Here is a 19,735-nt window from a genome sequence, read left to right on the forward strand (position 1 = left end):
CATAGTCAAATGATCTTTGAGCGTAGAGAACTCCGGTCTCAATATTTATGGAGAGATAAGCCGTCACTGGGAGATCTGTATCAACATTGGAAATGGAATAGATTATTTTAGCATTGTCTCCTATATCATGATCAGTGGCTTTAATACTGTATATTGCGGCCCCTGGTAAGTTGTTCTCTTGTACATAGGCAAAGTAAGATGACTTCTTAAACACTGGTGGGTTGTCGTTGACATCTGATATCTCCAAGGTTATTGTTCTTCTACTGGAAAGTGGAGGAGATCCTCTATCAGTGGCCAAAATGGTGATATTGTAGGTGGACACTTTTTCTCTGTCCATAGGACCAACCGTGACAACTCTGTAATAACTGGTAGATGATGATATTAGATTAAAATCTTCTCCACCTATAAGTTTACAGTCCACTTCTCCATTTTCTCCAGAGTCCTGGTCATTGACTTTAATAAGAGCGATTATAGATCCAGGTGAAGAATCCTCAGGAATAGGACTAGACAATGAGGTCATGGATATCTCAGGAACATTGTCATTCACATCTATGACTTCAATCAATACTTTACAATGGGTCACAAGGCCTCCTCCATCTTTGGCTTGCACAGAAAGCTCATAATTCTTTGTTTGTTCAAAATCTAGATTATGATTTATCTTAATGTCCCCAGTCACAGGGTTTATACTGAATGTTCCTGAATGGTGGACATTACCTGATGTTTTTCTAAAGGAATATGTGACCTGTCCATTGACCCCTTCATCCTTGTCTGTAGAATTCACAGTGACTATTGTAGTATTTACTGGAGTATTCTCATTCACACTGACTTTATATACTGACTGTGTGAATATCGGGAAATTATCATTAACATCAGTAACAATGATCCTTATCAGAGCAGTTCCAGATCTCATAGGTTTCCCTCCATCCATAGCTGTTAGTATGAGCTCATGAAGACTCTGTGTCTCTCTGTCTAATGGCTTCTCTAGGACAAGCTCTAGAAATGTACTGCCATCTGGATTTCTGTCTTCACTGAGTGTAAAATACTGGTTGTCACTGAGCTTATATGTATGGACAGAATTAGAGCCAATATCTGGATCCTCTGCCGTATGTAAAGCAAATCTGGTTCCTGTTGATGTTAATTCAATGGTCTCTACTGTAAATGCATCAGGATAAAATGCTGGAGAATTATCATTTATATCCTGAATTTCTACACTGATACTGAACACATTTAAAGGATTTTCCACCACAGCATCAAAGGTTAAGAAGCAAGAAGCTTCTGCCCCACACAATGTCTCTCTGTCTATCCTGTCCTTAATATACAGATTGCCATTATCTAGATTTACATAGAAATATCTCTCTGAAGCTCTGGATACAATCCTCATGTTTCTAGATGAGATCTGCTTAATATCTAATCCAAGGTCATCTGCAATATTTGCTATAACAGAGTCTTTCCTCATTTCTTCTACAATAGAATAATGAATCTGCCCAGAGACTGAATGACACAGCCAAGAAAATAAGAGAGAAATTGTTACTTGCCATCTGAGTCCTTTGTGTGTCTCCGGTTGAGGTTTTAGATCAGTCATTTTCTTATCTCAATTAATCCCAAATAATCCACTTGATTCACTTTCAAATGAAGCCAAAGAATCCAAAAAGGAAACTAAATATCCAGCAGTTAGTATAGAAAGATCAGAGAATATGGCTTTGTCCTTCCTGCAGATCTATAATGTGTGTGAGTGAGGAAAATACCAGTGTCTCTCTAATTCTGTATTCTTCTTGTTATTGGTTAAACAGCGGCGCTCTGAGGTAAAAGTGAGGTACTGCAGTACTATTGCCATATTTACAGTATATATTTTTTAAAAAATTTGAATTTTGAGGTGAAAGTGATTAAAAGTAATTATGTAAGTAAAAGGAAATATTACTAATTTATAAAATTATTTTCTTTAATTTTCTTTATTCATTTAGTTTTTCTGTGATACGAAATCCAAAATTTTAATAGCGACATCTTTTATATTTTTCAATATTGACAACCACAAATTTCTCATGTAAATAAAAATTTACCTCTAACATCCCAATACAATCAGTATAGTTACATGCATAAAGTATTTTCTTCTCCTTCAACAAGAGGCCACTATCTATATTATAATTTCAAAAAAAAAAAAAAAAAATCTTTAAATTATAGAAGTTGCAGAACCTGTTACATTTTCTAATTGAGGAAATTGTTTCTTATCCAGGTCATTCACACAATTGTCTATCTGTATAATTCTTTGAAATGCCGTGTCCACCACAATAAGAGCCCGTCTCTGCTATCATCTCTCCATTACGATTACAAGAGGGTTTTCTAGAGCAGAATTTCTCTACATAGATGCAGCAAGATTTACCATTACCATGAGTCGTACCTTGCTTGGTTTATTAAAACTGGCATCTATTACAAGAGTGTCAATATTCATCAACGCCATAGTGAGATACGAAGTAAGAGATTTTGGCTTCTTAATAACTCTTACACCTTTACAGCCTTCACCTTACAGTAGTCCCCATAAACCAGAAATTAAATCTACACCAGCCACCGATTTATGTAAATTTCAACTATAACTTGAGTCAATTTTCTAGTGCAAATTATACTAAATCTGAAAGGTCAAGGTGTTTCTTTTCAAGAATATCCGGACCTCCACTCTTCATCCACTTTTTACAAAAGAGACAATCATGGCGTAAAATCACCCCCAAATGTTTTGTTCTACTTCATACACCAGAAAACTTTAATTCAATGGATAATAAAATATGTCTTATCAAAAAGATTCACAGATCATCTTTCAAAACTTATTGGTACATGTTGGCATGCACATCTAACGTATAGAGCGCGCATAGTTCATTTTCACCAGTGAACCCAAAAGTAATGACAGTCAAACCTTGTGACATTTGCTTTGATAACAATCGCACTTGCGCACTGACCTCCTGATGTTTTGATAAAACTACTGGCCCCAGCCGTACACCAGTACAAGTGACATCACCAAGGAGGCTGGTAGAGGCCAGAAGACCCTTTATGAGAGGACTGGGTGAGGAAAAGTGAGTATCACAGTTTTTTTCCTTCATCTACCCTGGGTCTTGGCTTTTTATAATAATTATAGTGATTAGTTGGTGACAAACCCCGAAAAATCTTGAGTTTAAGGGAACCCAAGGTTTTTTAAAAAAAAATAAATAGAAAAACAACTTTGAAAAATAATAAAGCTGGCTTATTAGAAACTGGTTCGCTCATCTCTAATCACACACCTATTAGAAGCTTGAAGATGTCCTAAATCTAGCTTCACTATAACCAGTCATCCCACCTCCAGAAATCTACTAACCATAACTTATAATATAACTTAAACTTGTTTAATGAATAAACCCTCACAACAACCTTAGTCTCACCTTAGAATAATAATAATATCACCATTTTTTTCTCTAGACAGAAAATTTACCCTTGTCATGGTGTAAAAAGATCATTACAAAGATCTCTGTCCTGTCCATTCACATTTGTGTACAATGTAATTAGATTGCACTTAAGGAATAATATTTCCTAAGTAACCCCAAAATTGATATTCTATCTCGTTACATTCTTCACCTCCTCTAGTTCTACTTTTATGTGTTGTCCGATAATTGTTTTAAAGAATCATATTATATTACTATGAGCTCTACAAAAATACAAAATAGCTTAAACTTAACCACAGTTAAAGCCTAAACTGGTCATGACAATGAAAACAATACAGAACATCACTAAAAGCTTGGGAAAACTAAATTTTAGAATATGCAGAAGGGGTAAATGTTTAGTAGTAAGAACAATAATCTTAACTTATAAATATCTTTTTTTCTAACTTAAAATTTAAATATGAAAACTTTTTCATTGGATTCCATGACACTACAGGCCAAAAGCCTAAGGCAGCACCACTAAAAAATTTTGAAAATAGGTCCTTTTCTGTTTTTCTCTGATGCAGTGCTCTCACATGACAGCTGTGGGTTTTAATAATGATTCATTCTAGTGTTTATATGTATATATTAATGCCAGATATTGTTGTCACTTTACCTTTAACAGAATCTCAATAGCGTAGACTTTGGGCCTATAAAGTAGAGCCTTGAAGACTTCAGGGATCGGGAGTCTTATATTTTGGCTCTCTTCCTGACATGGCAACTCTTCATACTTGACTATATGTTCAAGCAGATGGATAAGAGTAGTATTGGTCACAGAACCAATGGTTGGCATGTCAAGACGATAAGTCGAAATTCAAAACTTCCGGCATCAGGTAATCCTATGAAAAACTCAGCATTGGTTCAACTGGGATTAAGCAAATATATATGTAACTGGGACTTTCTGCTGAATTTAATATAATACTGGAATATTTTGTTCTGGAAATAACCCCTTTAAGCTACTCAGTACATTATGTAGAAAATAATGCAGTAAATCTCAGTGGGACTTACTTACCTCTGTAGGACCGCTGACAGCCAAATTATTTTGTAAACTCTCATTCCCTAGTCCAGAATCTTCAGCATCGATGAGATTCTCCACAGGAACATCCTGGTTTGGTTTCATGTAAGTAAAGTCATTTTCACCGGATTCTAATGCCACACAGACATTATATGAATAGGGTAAAGTCAATGTCCCACTTGTGTATTGAGACATAAATCTGGGATCAACATGTGGATATAGGTTTGAGTTTAGAGGATCAAATACAGGTAGTGGGGTTGGTTTCTTACATTTTGATATAATGACCAACATAATTGTTATTATAAACAGGAATGAAATAAGTGCAAGGGTGATGACCAAGTAGAGTTGTGAATTAGATGGAGGATCTTCTTCAGTAGCTTTGTCAGTGAACCTGGGAACCACCTGTTGGAAATTGTTTGCAATAAGTAGATTTAGGGTGACTGTAGAAGAGAGACTGGGGTGTCCATTGTCCTTCACCATCACCACTATCTTATGATTCAGTACATCCTTCTCCTGAAAGATACGGGATGTCCTGATTTCTCCAGTGTGCTGAGTGATGACAAAATAAGAAGGTTCTGTCTCTTGTAAAAAATGGTAAGAGAGCCAAGAATTGTGTCCAGAGTCAAAGTCTATAGCGACCACCTTAGTTATTAAGGAACCTTGCTCAGAATCAAATGGGACCATTTCATATGCTGTCATTCCTTCACTATCTGGAGTTGGGTACAATATTTTGGGGGCATTATCGTTCTTATCCACTATGCGGATAACCAAAGTGGCATTGCTGCTCAGAGAGGGGGATCCATTATCTTTAGCAGTGACTTGGATCAGAAACTCAGTTTTCTTCTCATAATCAAAAGATCTTTGAGCGTAGAGGACTCCAGTCTCTATGTTTATAGAAAAGTAAGAGGAGGACGTCTGGTCCTCTGTATTATTGCTAGAAATTGAATAAATTATTTTTGCATTGTCCCCAGTATCAGGATCTGAGGCTTGTATGTTGTATATTGAGGCTCCTGGTAAATTATTTTCTTGCACATAGGCATAATAGGTGGATTTAGTAAACACTGGAGGATTGTCGTTGACATCTGATATCTCCAGGATGATGGGTCTTTTACTAGACAGTGGTGGAAATCCTCTATCAGTTGCCAAAATAGTAATATTATAGCTTGATACTTTTTCTCTGTCCATAGGACCAGCAGTGACTATACGGTAATAGTTATCAGAAGAGGACATCAAACTGAAAGGCGTTTCCTCCATAAGTTTGCAATCAGTTGCTCCATTTTGTCCTGAATCTCGATCACGGACTTTAATAAGAGCTATCATTGTACCAGGCGCAACATCCTCAGCTATAGGACTGAATAAAGAACTGACTGATATCTGAGGAGCATTGTCATTCTCATCTATGACTTCTATCAATACTTTACAATGGGAGACAAGGCCTCCCCCGTCTTTGGCTTGAACAGATAATTCAAAATTTCTTGTTAGTTCATAATCTAACTTATCATTTATCTTAATGTCTCCAGTCACAGGGTTTATACTGAATGTTCCTGTATGATGGACATTCCCGGATGTCTTGCTAAAGGAGTAGGTGACCTGTCCATTAACCCCTTCATCCTTGTCTGTAGAATTCACAGTAATTATTGTAGTATTTACTGGAGTATTCTCATTCACACTGACTTTATATACTGACTGTGTGAATACTGGGAAATTATCATTAACATCAGTAACAATGATCCTTATTACAGCAGTTCCAGATCTCATAGGTTTCCCTCCATCCATAGCTGTTAATATGAGCTCATGAAGACTCTGTGTCTCTCTGTCTAATGGCTTCTCTTGAACAAGCTCTAGAAATGTACTGCCATCTGGATTTCTGTCTATACTCAGTGTAAAATACTGGTTATCACTGAGCTTATATGTCTGGACAGAATTAGAGCCAATATCTGGATCTTCTGCAGAATGTAAAGCAAATCTGGTTCCTGCTGATGTTAATTCAATGGTCTCTATAGTAAATATATCAGAGAAAAATGCTGGAGAATTATCATTTATATCCTGAATCTCCATTTTAATTTTGAATATATTGAAAGGATTTTCCACCACAGCATCAAATGTTAAGAAACAAGAAGCTTCTGCCCCACACAATGTCTCTCTGTCTATCCTGTCCTTGATATACAGATTGCCATTATCCAGATTTACAGAAAAATATTTCTCTGAAGCATCTGACACAATCCTCAGTTTTCTAGATGAGAGCTGCTTAATATCTATTCCAAGGTCATCTGCAATATTTGCTATAACAGAGTCTTTCCTCATTTCTTCTACAATAGAATAATGAATCTGCCCAGAGACTGAATGACACAGCCAAGAAAATAAGAGAGAAATTATTACTTGCCATCTAAATGCCTTGCAGATTTGTGGGGGAGGTTCCATGCCTGTGCTTTTTAAAATCTGCTATTTTTCTTTGTGATTCCTCTGTTGGTTAATAATAGGTATAATCCACTCATAAAGAACAGGTATAAATCCACAGATTTCTTAAGATAATATCCAAAATCTAGTGATTTGCAGAGAGAAAATCCAGAATATGGCTGATGTCTTTGCTTGCAGCTCTGTAATGTGTGTGTGACTGATGAAAACAGCAGAGAATGTCTGGTTTGCTTTTCTTCTCCTTTTTGGTTAAACAGCGGCGCTCAGAGGTATAAGTTAGGAACTGCAGTTCTGAATTTAGGTTCATTTTTTGCAGAAAATATTGAGTTTAAAAATGGAATAATATCGCATATTATATAATATTATATAGTAACTATTTAGTAATACTGAAAAGTTTCCCCTAACCTGATATGCTCAGAGCTGCCTTTAAAACAATGTTAAAGTTTACTCTTAAGTGACATGTTACACTACAACTTTACTTATGGTTTAAATAAAAGTTTGGTAAATCCAAATTACACTTCTTAAGTAGATCCTTTACATTTGTTTCAATTTCATGATTTTAATAAATTGATCACATAGAAAAATGTATATAAAATTATATTAATGTAAAATTTAAAGATAAAATATTGAACTACTATAATTCACTATATTATATATTATATATATAATAGTTTTAGATTCTTAAAAAATATTTTTAAAAACTATATATGTTATTGTCATCATTAGCACATACATTAATGAGATCATTGTATGTATTTATATTCTTTGTAAGTTTTAATTACATATCAATTGTTTTCAGCATAAACTCATATAACTATAACAGAGTACTGTGTTGATGATGATGATTGTTGTTAATTTTATATGTATCTATTAAAAAGAAAGCATTAACACAAATTTTACAATTCACCAATTTTAAATTTGCAATTTTATTAGTAATTGATATGTTGTTCAAGATTCAGGTTTGTATAGAAAGCTAAGTTTTAACGTTTCTTGTTTTGAAGCAACACAAAACTTTTAGTTAATAGATTAGTAAAGTGATTTAACTAACCTTCAGTTTAATTTATACAATATATTTTAAAGGTTATAGTTGATATTTCTACATAAAGAGAAACTATTTTTAATGATATGTTTGACTTTTTGTTAGATTTTTACGAGATATGACATATAGTTTGAAATGTTAAAGAAATAGACAGAGTCACTTGTGAATAATTGTATTTTCTAAAAGTTTTAAGTAGAATTTCATTTTCAATTTTGGGATTTAGAAAATGAATCTCATGCAGTTTTAAACAATTCATCATACTGTAGAAAAATTTGTATATGCCCATTATTTATAGCACGGCACGAAAATTGTATAATGTGTCATAATATCACATAATTTTTAACTCCGCATATTATGTAAAAGTTCTTACAATGAAACTGTTTCCTGACAGTAAGTTAGACAATCACAAAATGTTTGTCCCCAATAGTTACACTGGTCCTACACAGTTAACAAAATTCATTATTTAATATGGATAACTGACGTAAAGGGGCTCTATTTTTACACAGGCCTAGAATTTTGTTGTGATTCATTTCAGGGTCCACTTCTAATATCTAAGGCCTAGTACTACAACCTTGATCCTTTCTCGAAACTCAAGAATCTCTGATGAACTAATGCCATTTGTAACAATGTACTGAAGTTCACTGCAACAATATCTGGGAATGTCCTAGAGGTTGTCGTTGCCCTAAGATCAGATAGACTAGCAGACCTGATAATACTTACCTAATAAGTACTCAACAGAAAGCACAAGCCCAGAAGAAAAAAGTTCAAAAATACATAGGTAATAGACCATAAGGCTGTTGAATCTGCCATTAGTCAATATCTCAGTTTGCATTTTCCACAACACGCTCTTTAAGCTTAACATTATGTATCATTTCTATAGTGTATATGATTGTATGAAATAATAGAAAAATGTTTTTGTTCTTTTCTTAGCAATTAAATTCAAAAGTAAATTCTATTAACATAAAACACTCATCCCACACACAACTATCTATCTATCTATCTATCTATCTATCTATTTATCTTAGGAAGGAGAACACACTAGTTCATGACCATACAGAGTCAGACAGTTACTTTGTATATAATACCAAGATTGTGTACTCTGATTCGTCCCTGAACTCCCTCTCTGGTAGAATCAAGCTAGCACCTACAGTACATGCCACTGGTACAAACTTGACTGTTGGGATGGCAAAGGATGTCACTACAACTTTCAGACTAACAAGTTGTCTAGCGTCAAATAATGTTTTACCAATGATGCCTCAAATGTCAGAGAGATCCCACCATTGGTTCCCTCATTTATCTCATTAATGGGTCCACTGTCCTCCATCTTGTAGTGATTGTGCATGTGCACCTCTCTTAACTTCTATATGAGCTCTAAAAATAGTTATACAATCTTGTCTAGTTATTTTTAAAACTCTCATAGAAATATTCATTCACAGTGGTCGTAAAACATAGACCTCTTTGTTGAGTTGGGACCTTCATCTATCTGACATTAATGACATATACTTTAATTTTAAAACACTATGTAGTTCTCATATAGAAGGTGTAAAAATACAGGATAGATATATTATAATTACATCATTTGTCTGCCATATCATTGGGAGAAAAATGGTTATTATAAAATCTATATTTAGAAGGCCCCTAACACGTTTTTAGCCAAGGACCACGCGAGGGCTGAACTTGGATTACAAATCAGTCCTAAAAAGCAGTCCTTTCATAGAAATCAAGAACACGTACTAAGAACACCAATGAATATATAATTTAGGCTGAACATCATTTTTTGTGAAATCCCCATTCCACTTTTTTGATGTGAGCCTGTGTTGTAAAAAAAGGGCAAAGCTTCAGCAGCACACTAGGGAAGTGATGAAAAATATCAGAATGTCTGGTTTTTCATAGCGATTAATCATTGTAAAATCCTTCTTCAACATAATGGCCACTCTCTTAAAAAATATGGTACATGCTGCATAGGCCAAGATTATACTACTACTAGCTTAAACAGTAGGACAGTATTCAGGAAAATGACATATTCTACAGATGGCCAGTGCAGGCCTGTGACCAACAGTGTGAACAACGAAAAGGATTTCCCCATATCAGGGTTTCCCCTGCTCTCCTGTCTCTTCTTCTTTCCATTTCCTGGGTTTCAGCTCAACCTTTACTCTGAGATGAATAGTGTACTTGTTGTAAATTGAACTGAATTTTCACATAGAGAAAATATATATTATAGGTGCCAGGGACTGAGTCATTAGCCCAACCCTATGGCTAGATGAGATGATCTGAAACCTAGGAAAGTAGCTGTAAACCCTGAGGAGATATATTCTGTGATATCTGGCAAACAGAGTAAGATGAAGCAAAGTATTGGGTAGAACACTTCAGTTACCGTATATAGGACATGTTACCAGATCGATAAAGCCAAAATAGGTATATCATCTAATATGCGCTATCACCCTGAGCTGCCATCAGGTGTCATTGGGCTTTTCAGGCCTAGTGAAAGGTCCTCTGTAAGCTACAAGTTTGAATATGATTCTAGAGATGGGAAAACCCCTATAATATTGACAATTGATACCATTTGTTTCGACACCTCATAAAACGCATAGGCCTCCTAAAAACGAGTTTAACATAAAAGTACTACTGCTGTCTACAGTAACAAATCTGATCCCTGTTTTCAGCTTCCTAGCACATATTTCAAATAAATATATAGGTGAACATAATGTTTAGCACACATAGAACATTGTGAAAGAAAATCTTTAAAATCATCCTAAAATAACTCACCTGTAGTGTATCTGATGTCGGTAAAACTTCTTTTACATTTTCATTCCCAAGTCCAGAATCATCAGCATCGATGAGATTATCCACAGGGACATCTTGGTTTGGTTTCATGTAAGTAAAGTCACTTTCATTGGCATCAAACCCCACACAGACATTGTATGAGTAAGGAAATGTCAATGTCCCACCTCCATACTGAGAAAGGATTCTGGGATCAACTGGAGGATATGAATGTGAACTGAGGTCACTAAACATTGGGACTGGCTCCGATTTCTTGCACTTTGAGATAGTGACTAACATGACAGTGATAATAAATAGCAGGGAAATTAATCCAAGAGCGATGATCAAGTAGAACTGTAGATTAGATTGTGGATTCTCTTCAATCACTTGTTCAGTGAACCTGGGAACCACCTGTTGGAAATTGTTTGCAATAAGTAGATTTAGGGTGACTGTAGATGAGAGAGAGGGGTCTCCATTGTCCTTCACCATCACCACTATCTTATGATTTAATACATCCTTCTCCTGAAAGATACGAGATGTCCTGATTTCTCCAGTATGCTGAGTGATGATGAAATAAGAAGGTTCTGACACCTGTAAGAAATGATAAGAGAGCCAAGCGTTGTGTCCAGAGTCCGGATCTATGGCGACCACCTTAGTTATTAAGGAACCTTGTTCGGAATCAAAAGGGACCATTTCAAATGCGGCCGCCATACCTCCACCATCTGGGGATGGGTATAGAATCTTTGGTGAATTATCATTCTGGTCAACAATATGGATAAGTAGTGTTGCGTTGCTGCTTAGAGATGGGGATCCATTGTCTCTGGCGTTTATCTGTATGTGAAACTCTTTATGTTGCTCATAGTCAAATGATCTTTGTGCATAGATGACCCCAGTCTCTATATTGATGGAGAGATAGGACGTTGATGGAACATCGTCTACATTAGAGGTGGAGATGGAGTAAAATATCTTTGCGTTGTCTCCAGTATCAGGATCAGAGGCTTGTATACTATATATTGAAGACCCCGGTAAATTGTTCTCTGGAACATAGGCCACATAAGTACTTCTGATAAATGATGGTGGGTTGTCATTGACATCCGATAATTCTATAACTACGATTCTTCTACTGGACAGTGGAGGAGATCCTCTGTCAGTGGCTAAAATGGTGATCTTATAACTAGAAACCTTTTCTCTGTCCAAAGAAATTGTGGTAACTATTCTGTAATAATTGTCAGATGACAACACTAAATGAAATGGTAGATCTTCCGAAAGTTTACAATCCACTTCTCCATTCTTTCCAGAGTCTTTATCATGAATTTCAATCAGAGCTATCATTGTACCCACAGCAGAATCCTCCAGAATAGGACTAGACAATGAGGTGAGGGATATCTCAGGAACATTGTCATTCTCATCTATGACTTCTATCAATATTTTACAATGAGATATGAGGCCTCCTCCGTCTTTGGCTTGCACAGAAATTTCATAATTCTTTGTTTGTTCGAAATCCAGATTATCATTTATCTTAATGTCTCCAGTCACAGGGTTTATACTGAATGTTCCTGTATAATGGACATTTGCTGATGTTTTACTAAAGGAATATGTGACCTGTCCATTGACCCCTTCATCCTTGTCTGTAGAATTCACAGTGACTATTGTAGTATTTACTGGAGTATTCTCATTCACACTGACTTTATATACTGACTGTGTGAATACTGGGAAATTATCATTAACATCAGTAACAATGATCCTTATTACAGCAGTTCCAGATCTCATGGGTTTCCCTCCATCCATAGCTGTTAGTATGAGCTCATGAAGACTCTGTGTCTCTCTGTCTAATGGCTTCTCTAGGACAAGCTCTAGAAATGTAATGCCATCTGGATTTCTGTCTTCATTCAAAGTAAAATATTGGTTATCACTGAGTTTATATGCCTGGACAGAATTCGAACCAATATCTGGATCTTCTGCCATTTGCAAAGCAAATCTGGTTCCTGCTGATGTTAATTCAATTGTTTCTAAAGTAAATACATCAGAAAAAAATGCTGGAGAATTATCATTTATATCCTGAATTTCTACCTTCATCTTAACAATGCTGAAAGGATTTTCAACCACAGCATCAAAGGTTAGGAAGCATGTATTTTCTCTCCCACACAATGTCTCTCTGTCTATCCTGTCCTTAATATACAGATTTCCATTATCCAGATTTACATAGAAATATCTCTCTGAATCTCTGGATACAATCCTCAGTTTTCTAGATGAGAGCTGCTTAATATCTAATCCAAGGTCATCTGCAATATTTGCTATAACAGAGTCTTTCCTCATTTCTTCTACAATAGAATAATGAATCTGCCCAGAGACTGAATGACACAGCCAAGAAAATAAGAGAGAGATTGTTACTTGCCATCTGAGTCCTTTGTATTTCTCTGCATAAGGTTTCATTTCAGTCATCACCTTCTGTATGTCCAAAAATAATAGTAAGAATTTGAGCATTGGTAATCCAGAATGTTGCAGAAAATACTAAAATGTATATTTGATCCAGTATAAGTAGAGAGAATCCAGATATTGCCTGTGTCTCCTTGTGCAGATCTGCAGTATGTGTGTGTGTGTGTAAGAAAATCAGCACTAGATCCCCAGTTCTGAATTCCTCTTTTTATTGGTTAAACAGCGGCGCTCTGAGGTGAAAGTGATGAACTGCAATCTAGATTTCTATTTTAGCATTTCATTGCAGAATAAGATGTTTATAAATTTGTAAAAATTAAATCTATTAATAATTTAAGTTAGAATTCTAAATACAAGCTTAGATATATAGGCACACGTCATTTAGAGATTATATTTTAATCTGGAGCTAGAGAGATCATATTGGCTAATATTAGCAGGATTGCTTCCGAATAAATTCATTAGAAATGAAAGAGTTTATATTTTTAGGAAACATTTTTTTCTACCCTTTCTTTATTAGTTTTTTTAATCTGTACGTAACACATTATTTACTTATATATACAATATAATTTTAAGATTTTAATTTAGAATTCAAAATATAAAAACATGTAGCCAAATCTCGCTCTAATAAACTAATAGCAGAGTTGCTTCAGAAGAAATTATCCAGAAATCAAAAATTTTAAAGTTTAGGAATTTTTTTTAGACTATTAACTTAATATCCTCTATTACAGTAGAATGTTCATATAGCATATTATCCTACTAGCACATTAAAATAATTGTATCACATCAACACCTCCAGATAAATTGATATATAATATAAGAAGAGAAGTAGAATGTAATATCAAAGATAACTTGAGCTGAATTCTTACTGAGTTAAAATTTAATAAATCGCTGCTGATAAATAAAACTCATATACATGATCACATCTTACTAAATACTACTGTATATGTGCATTTAAAAAAGAGATGTCAAAATAAAATCTGCAAGATAATTCAGAATACCGTATCTTTAAATAGACAACAGTAGAAGGATTGATAAATCTTCCCCCATCTTTCAAAAGAGGCATTTCTAGGATTTCCTGCAACTGAAAGTAAAGACTTATATGCTCTAAGTCTAGAGCATTGATAAATGTCCTTATAGCACTTTAGCAAACAACTTGAGGATTTCATTATAAAGATTGTATCATATAAAGTACATTTTCTACAATAGAACAGACCCAGCAGTCTTCTGATCTCTAATCGCTAGTTTCGGAAATCCCTGGTGATCAACTCTTATCTCCAAAGAAATTGTGACCCCCATTAATTCTCCCTGCATATACTGTGTAAAGAAGGCATTGCAAAGAATTTACAACCTTATATAATAATATTGTATGCAGAAAAAGATACCTAATGTGTAAAGGCCTTGATTAGGGATGAGAACTGGTTAATATTGAACTGGATTTAGTATGAATTTTCTAAACATTAGAGATTTGGTGAAACCCAAAATTTTTGGGATTTGCCACCCATGAACTACTATTATACTTTGGTGTCTATAATAAGTGGAAGCCAAGGGATGGTATGTAAACATAACAGTCACCTCCCCTGGACCCCATTATAGCCTCTTATGTGGAGTCATGTCCTTATTAGGCCTTTTCTGGCCTCCTGAATGATGTCAGCAGAACTGTAGGACTGCTGAGGCCTGTGATTGGTCCTAAGTGATCACATGGGGTATTATAACATCTTAATACTCACACCTCACATGGGTCACTTACATCATTCAGAAGAGATCGAAAGAGACCTGGACCAAAAGTGCCTCCCACAAGCCTTCCTATTATACTCTGGGGTCAGAAGAGTCCCCAGAGTGGGAAAATATGGGTTCTGGTGAAGACTGAAGAAGGTTTGCCTAACTCAAAACTGTCAGATGAACATCATCAATATTCAAAAGTTTTGTTCAACACTAGTCTTAAGCAGAGAATCTCACACCTATGTCCATATAATGTAATAAGTTATTATAGTGATACTACTAAATTTTGCCTTTTTGAAGCAACCCCTTTCACATACATAGTTACTGCATTCAATAGATTTAGTCTCCTACTACATAAGATATAATGGTTTCCTCAACTGGACAACCTCTGTCACTATTCACCTGGAGTAATGACAAACCTTTTTTATGGATAATATTGACATCCACATTATTCTCCTAATGTTTTTTCTCTTCTCTATTAAATAGTATGACATATATGTGTAAAATTTCCAATTGGACAACACCTTTATTAAAGCCTATATACTGCCTAGAGCAGCAATTCCCAGCAGAGGTAGCGTGGCACCCTGGGATGCCCTGGACATCTGCCAGGGGGTCACAACGCTGGTTATGAAAATGACCACATGACTTCACACAACATTATCTGCATCCTTCGGAAGATTTGTGTGTTTTGGTAAAAATTATTTGTGGGGACAGATCTAAGAATTTTTTTATATATATATGGAAGCCATGAGTCTGAATAGGTTGGGAAACACTGGTCTATGGCTTTGGAACTTTATAACAGGTAGCACCAAAGTTTAAGAAAAAAGTAAAAAAAAAAAAAAAAAGGAAAAGCAACTATAACAATATCATTATAGGCCCAAAGACACACCCATAAAGTCCACATCATTGTAGATCTATCAGTTTATAGATTTACTTACAAGATACACTAAAGTAATACCTACAGAATTCATTGGTAACACATAACTTTATCAGAGCTACATTTCAGACGTTAACTAAAAAATAAAAATAAGATCATATCTAGAAAATCTCCAAATACATATGTATCTTGAATGTTAAGTTCTCACTCAAATTTCATTGTGATTGCAATCTGTAACTAATTCAAGCCAAAACGTGAAAGGTTCAGCTGGGCTAAATTGACAAATAAAAGTGATTTATTTGGCACAGATAAAGGAACCTACTGCTATGATACAACTATTTCAGTTTTTAAAGACTTAAGTATGAGATTTTATATTTCTTAAACTCACCTGTAGTGTATCTGATGTCGGTAAAGCTTCTTTTACACTTTCATTCCCAAGTCCAGAATCATCGGCATCGATCAGATTATCCACAGGGACATCTTGGTTTGGTTTCATGTAAGTAAAGTCACTTTCATTGGCATCAAACCCCACACAGACGTTGTATGAGTAAGGGAATGTCAATGTCCCACCTCCATACTGAGAAAGGATTCTGGGATCAACTGGAGGATACAAATGTGAACTGAGGTCACTGAACATTGGGACTGGCTCCGATTTCTTGCACTTCGAGATAGTGACCAACATGACAGTGATAATAAATAGCAGGGAGATTAATCCAAGAGCGATGATCAAGTAGAACTGTAGATTAGATTGTGGATTCTCTTCAATCACTTGTTCAGTGAACCTGGGAACCACCTGTTGGAAATTGTTTGCAATAAGTAGATTTAGGGTGACTGTAGATGAGAGAGAGGGGTCTCCATTGTCCTTCACCATCACCACTATCTTATGATTCAATACATCCTTCTCCTGAAAGTTACGGGATGTCCTGATTTCTCCAGTATGCTGAGTGATGATGAAATAAGAAGGTTCTGACACCTGTAAGAAATGATAAGAGAGCCAAGCATTGTGTCCAGAGTCCGGATCTATGGCAACCACCTTAGTTATTAAGGATCCTTGTTCAGAATCAAAAGGGACCATTTCAAATGCGGCCGCCATACCTCCACCATCTGGGGATGGGTATAAAATCTTTGGTGAATTATCATTCTGGTCAACAATATGGATAAGTAGTGTTGCGTTGCTGCTTAGAGATGGGGATCCATTGTCTCTAGCATTTATCTGTATGTGAAACTCTTTATGTTGCTCATAATCAAATGATCTTTGTGCATAGATGACCCCAGTCTCTATATTGATGGAGAGATAGGAGGTTGCTGGAACATCTTCTACATTAGAGGTGGAGATGGAGTAAAATATCTTTGCATTGTCTCCAGTATCAGGATCAGAGGCTTGTATACTATATATTGAAGACCCTGGTAAATTGTTCTCTGGGACATAGGCCACATAAGTACTTCTGATAAATGATGGTGGGTTGTCATTGACATCTGATATCTCCAGTGTGATTGTCCTTATACTGGACAGTGGAGAAAATCCTCTGTCAGAAGCTGAAACGGTGATGTTATATCTAGAAACCTTCTCTCTGTCCAAGGAACTTGTGGTAACAATTCTGTAATAATTGTCAGATGATAATACTAAACTAAATGGTAGATCTTCTGAAAGTTTACAGTCCACTTCTCCATTCTTTCCAGAGTCTTTATCATGAACTTCAATCAGAGCTATCATTGTACCCACAGCAGAATCCTCCAGAATAGGAATAGATAATGAGGTGAGGGATATCTCAGGAACATTGTCATTCTCATCTACAACTTCTATCAATACTTTACAATGGGACACAAGGCCTCCTCCATCCTTTGCTGTCACAGAAAGTTCATAATTTTGCGTTACTTCAAAATCCAAATTATCATTTATCTTAATATCTCCAGTCAGAGGGTTTATACTGAATGTTCCTGTATGATGGACATTCCCTGATGTCTTACTAAAGGAATATGTGACCTGTCCATTGACCCCTTCATCCTTGTCTGTAGAATTCACAGTGATTATTGTAGTATTTACTAGAGTATTCTCATTCACACTGACTTTATATACTGACTGTGTGAATATCGGGAAATTATCATTAGCATCAGTAACAATGATCCTTATTACAGCAGTTCCAGATCTCATAGGTTTCCCTCCATCCATAGCTGTTAGTATGAGCTCATGAAGACTCTGTGTCTCTCTGTCTAATGGCTTCTCTAGGACAAGCTCTAGAAATGTACTGCCATCTGGATTTCTGTCTTCACTCAGTGTAAAATACTGGTTGTCACTGAGCTTATATGTCTGGACAGAATTAGAACCAATATCTGGATCTTCTGCAGAATGTAAAGCAAATCTGGTTCCTGCTGATGTTAATTCAATGGTCTCTACACTAAATATATCAGAGAAAAATTTTGGAGAATTATCATTTATATCCTGAATCTCTATCTTGACCTTAACAATGCTGAAAGGATTTTCAACCACAGCATCAAAGGTTAGGAAACATGAAGCTGCTCTCCCACACAATGTCTCTCTGTCTATCCTGTCCTTGATATACAGATTCCCATTATCTAGATTTACATAGAAATATCTCTCTGAATCTCTGGATACAATCCTCAGTTTTCTAGATGAGAGCTGCTTAATATCTAATCCAAGGTCATCTGCAATATTTGCTATAACAGAGTCTTTCCTCATTTCTTCCACAATAGAATAATGAATCTGCCCAGAGACTGAATGACATAGCCAAGAAAATAAGAGAGAGATTGTTACTTGCCATCTGAGTCCTTTGTATTTCTCTGTATCACGTTTCATTTCAGTCATCTTTTGAATTCTCCAAGAAATAATATTAAGGTTTTGAGCCTTGGTAATCCAGAATGTTGCAGAAAATGTTAATATAAATGTTAGATCCAGTAATTCATAATATAAGGTAGAAAGAATCCAGACAATGTCTGTGTCTCCTTGTTCAGATCTGCAGTATGTGTGTGTGTAAGAAAATCAGCAGTAGATCCCCAGTTCTGAATTCCTCCTTTTATTGGTTAAACAGCGGCGCTCTGAGGTGAAAGTGAGGAACTGCAATCCAGATTTCTATTTTACCTTTTCATAGCAGAATTATTTTAAAAAAAAAAAAAAAAAAAATAGCAAAAATTTGAAGATATTAATGTGTTAATTTCAAATTCTAAATATTAGCACAGATATAATTAAATATATATTATTTGAACTATTATCTATTAATCTGAAGAAAAAAAAGATCTGGCCGACTGATGGTTGCTTCAGAAGAAATAAATCAGAAATCAAAGTTTTTTAATTTTAAAAATATATTTTTGTTATGAAAATATTTTATTTTAAATCTTAAATATATCTTATCTGGATACACTAACCTAAGATTAATGGAACAATTACTTTAGAAGTAATAAATCAGATATTAAACCTTTGTAGTTTTTAGAAATATATTGTTTTAATTATAAATTGAAAGATTAGATAGATATTAATAGATTCATGTTAATTGATTATTTAATAGTCTTTATTAATTAGAATGCACACATCATGTTATCCTGCTAACATATTAAAAAAAAAATAATTTTATCACATTGATACAACCAGACAAAGCAATATATAATGTTAGGGATATGAAATATTAAAGATACTTAAGCTGAATTCTCACTATGTAAGTTGTGTTAAGATTTGACATGTTCTTGTTATTTAATGTTGTGATATATTACGTACTGTATACCTGCATCTATAGTATATTTACATAACGCATACACATGATCATATTTCACTAAATATTATACATGCATATGAAATGAGAGGGTAGGAGAAAATCTCTAAGATTATTCTGAATTCTGGGGAAGATTTACTAAGACTGACCTATCATATGTAGTCTTATGAAGGTAATGGGAGACTTATGAAGACTCTGTGGCCTCTTCATAAATCAACCACATATTCCAGCACCAGAATGGAAATCTACGCCAGTTAGGTACTGGCATAGAAATCCAATACAGCTCACATCAATAAACTGGTGTGGGCTATAATGAAT

At 35.1% G+C, this 19,735-nt stretch overlaps 2 protein-coding genes across 10 annotated transcripts in view; both read right to left on the bottom strand.

Annotated features, from left to right (window-relative positions):
• LOC142204076 (protocadherin gamma-B1-like) overlaps window positions 1–19,735 on the bottom strand; it is a 225,754-nt gene that overhangs the window by 141,476 nt on the left and 64,543 nt on the right. The window contains exon 1 of one of the 9 annotated variants that reach the window (XM_075275290.1): window positions 16,084–18,408. The exons of 7 other annotated variants lie outside the window; for them this stretch is intronic. In XM_075275290.1, the coding sequence (XP_075131391.1) occupies window positions 16,084–18,393 (2,310 nt within the window). In that variant the 5' untranslated portion in view covers window positions 18,394–18,408. Of the gene's footprint in view, window positions 1–4,449; window positions 6,638–16,083; window positions 18,409–19,735 lie in introns of those variants that run through there. One more of the 9 variants, XM_075275307.1, reaches the window with a different exon arrangement.
• The window catches only part of LOC142204086 (protocadherin gamma-B1-like), a 98,057-nt gene that overhangs the window by 47,737 nt on the left and 30,585 nt on the right, over window positions 1–19,735 (bottom strand). The gene's annotated exons all lie outside the window — the stretch shown is intronic.

Source organism: Leptodactylus fuscus, chromosome 5 (genome assembly GCF_031893055.1).
Source record: "Leptodactylus fuscus isolate aLepFus1 chromosome 5, aLepFus1.hap2, whole genome shotgun sequence".
In the NCBI taxonomy this organism is placed as follows: Eukaryota; Metazoa; Chordata; class Amphibia; order Anura; family Leptodactylidae; genus Leptodactylus; species Leptodactylus fuscus.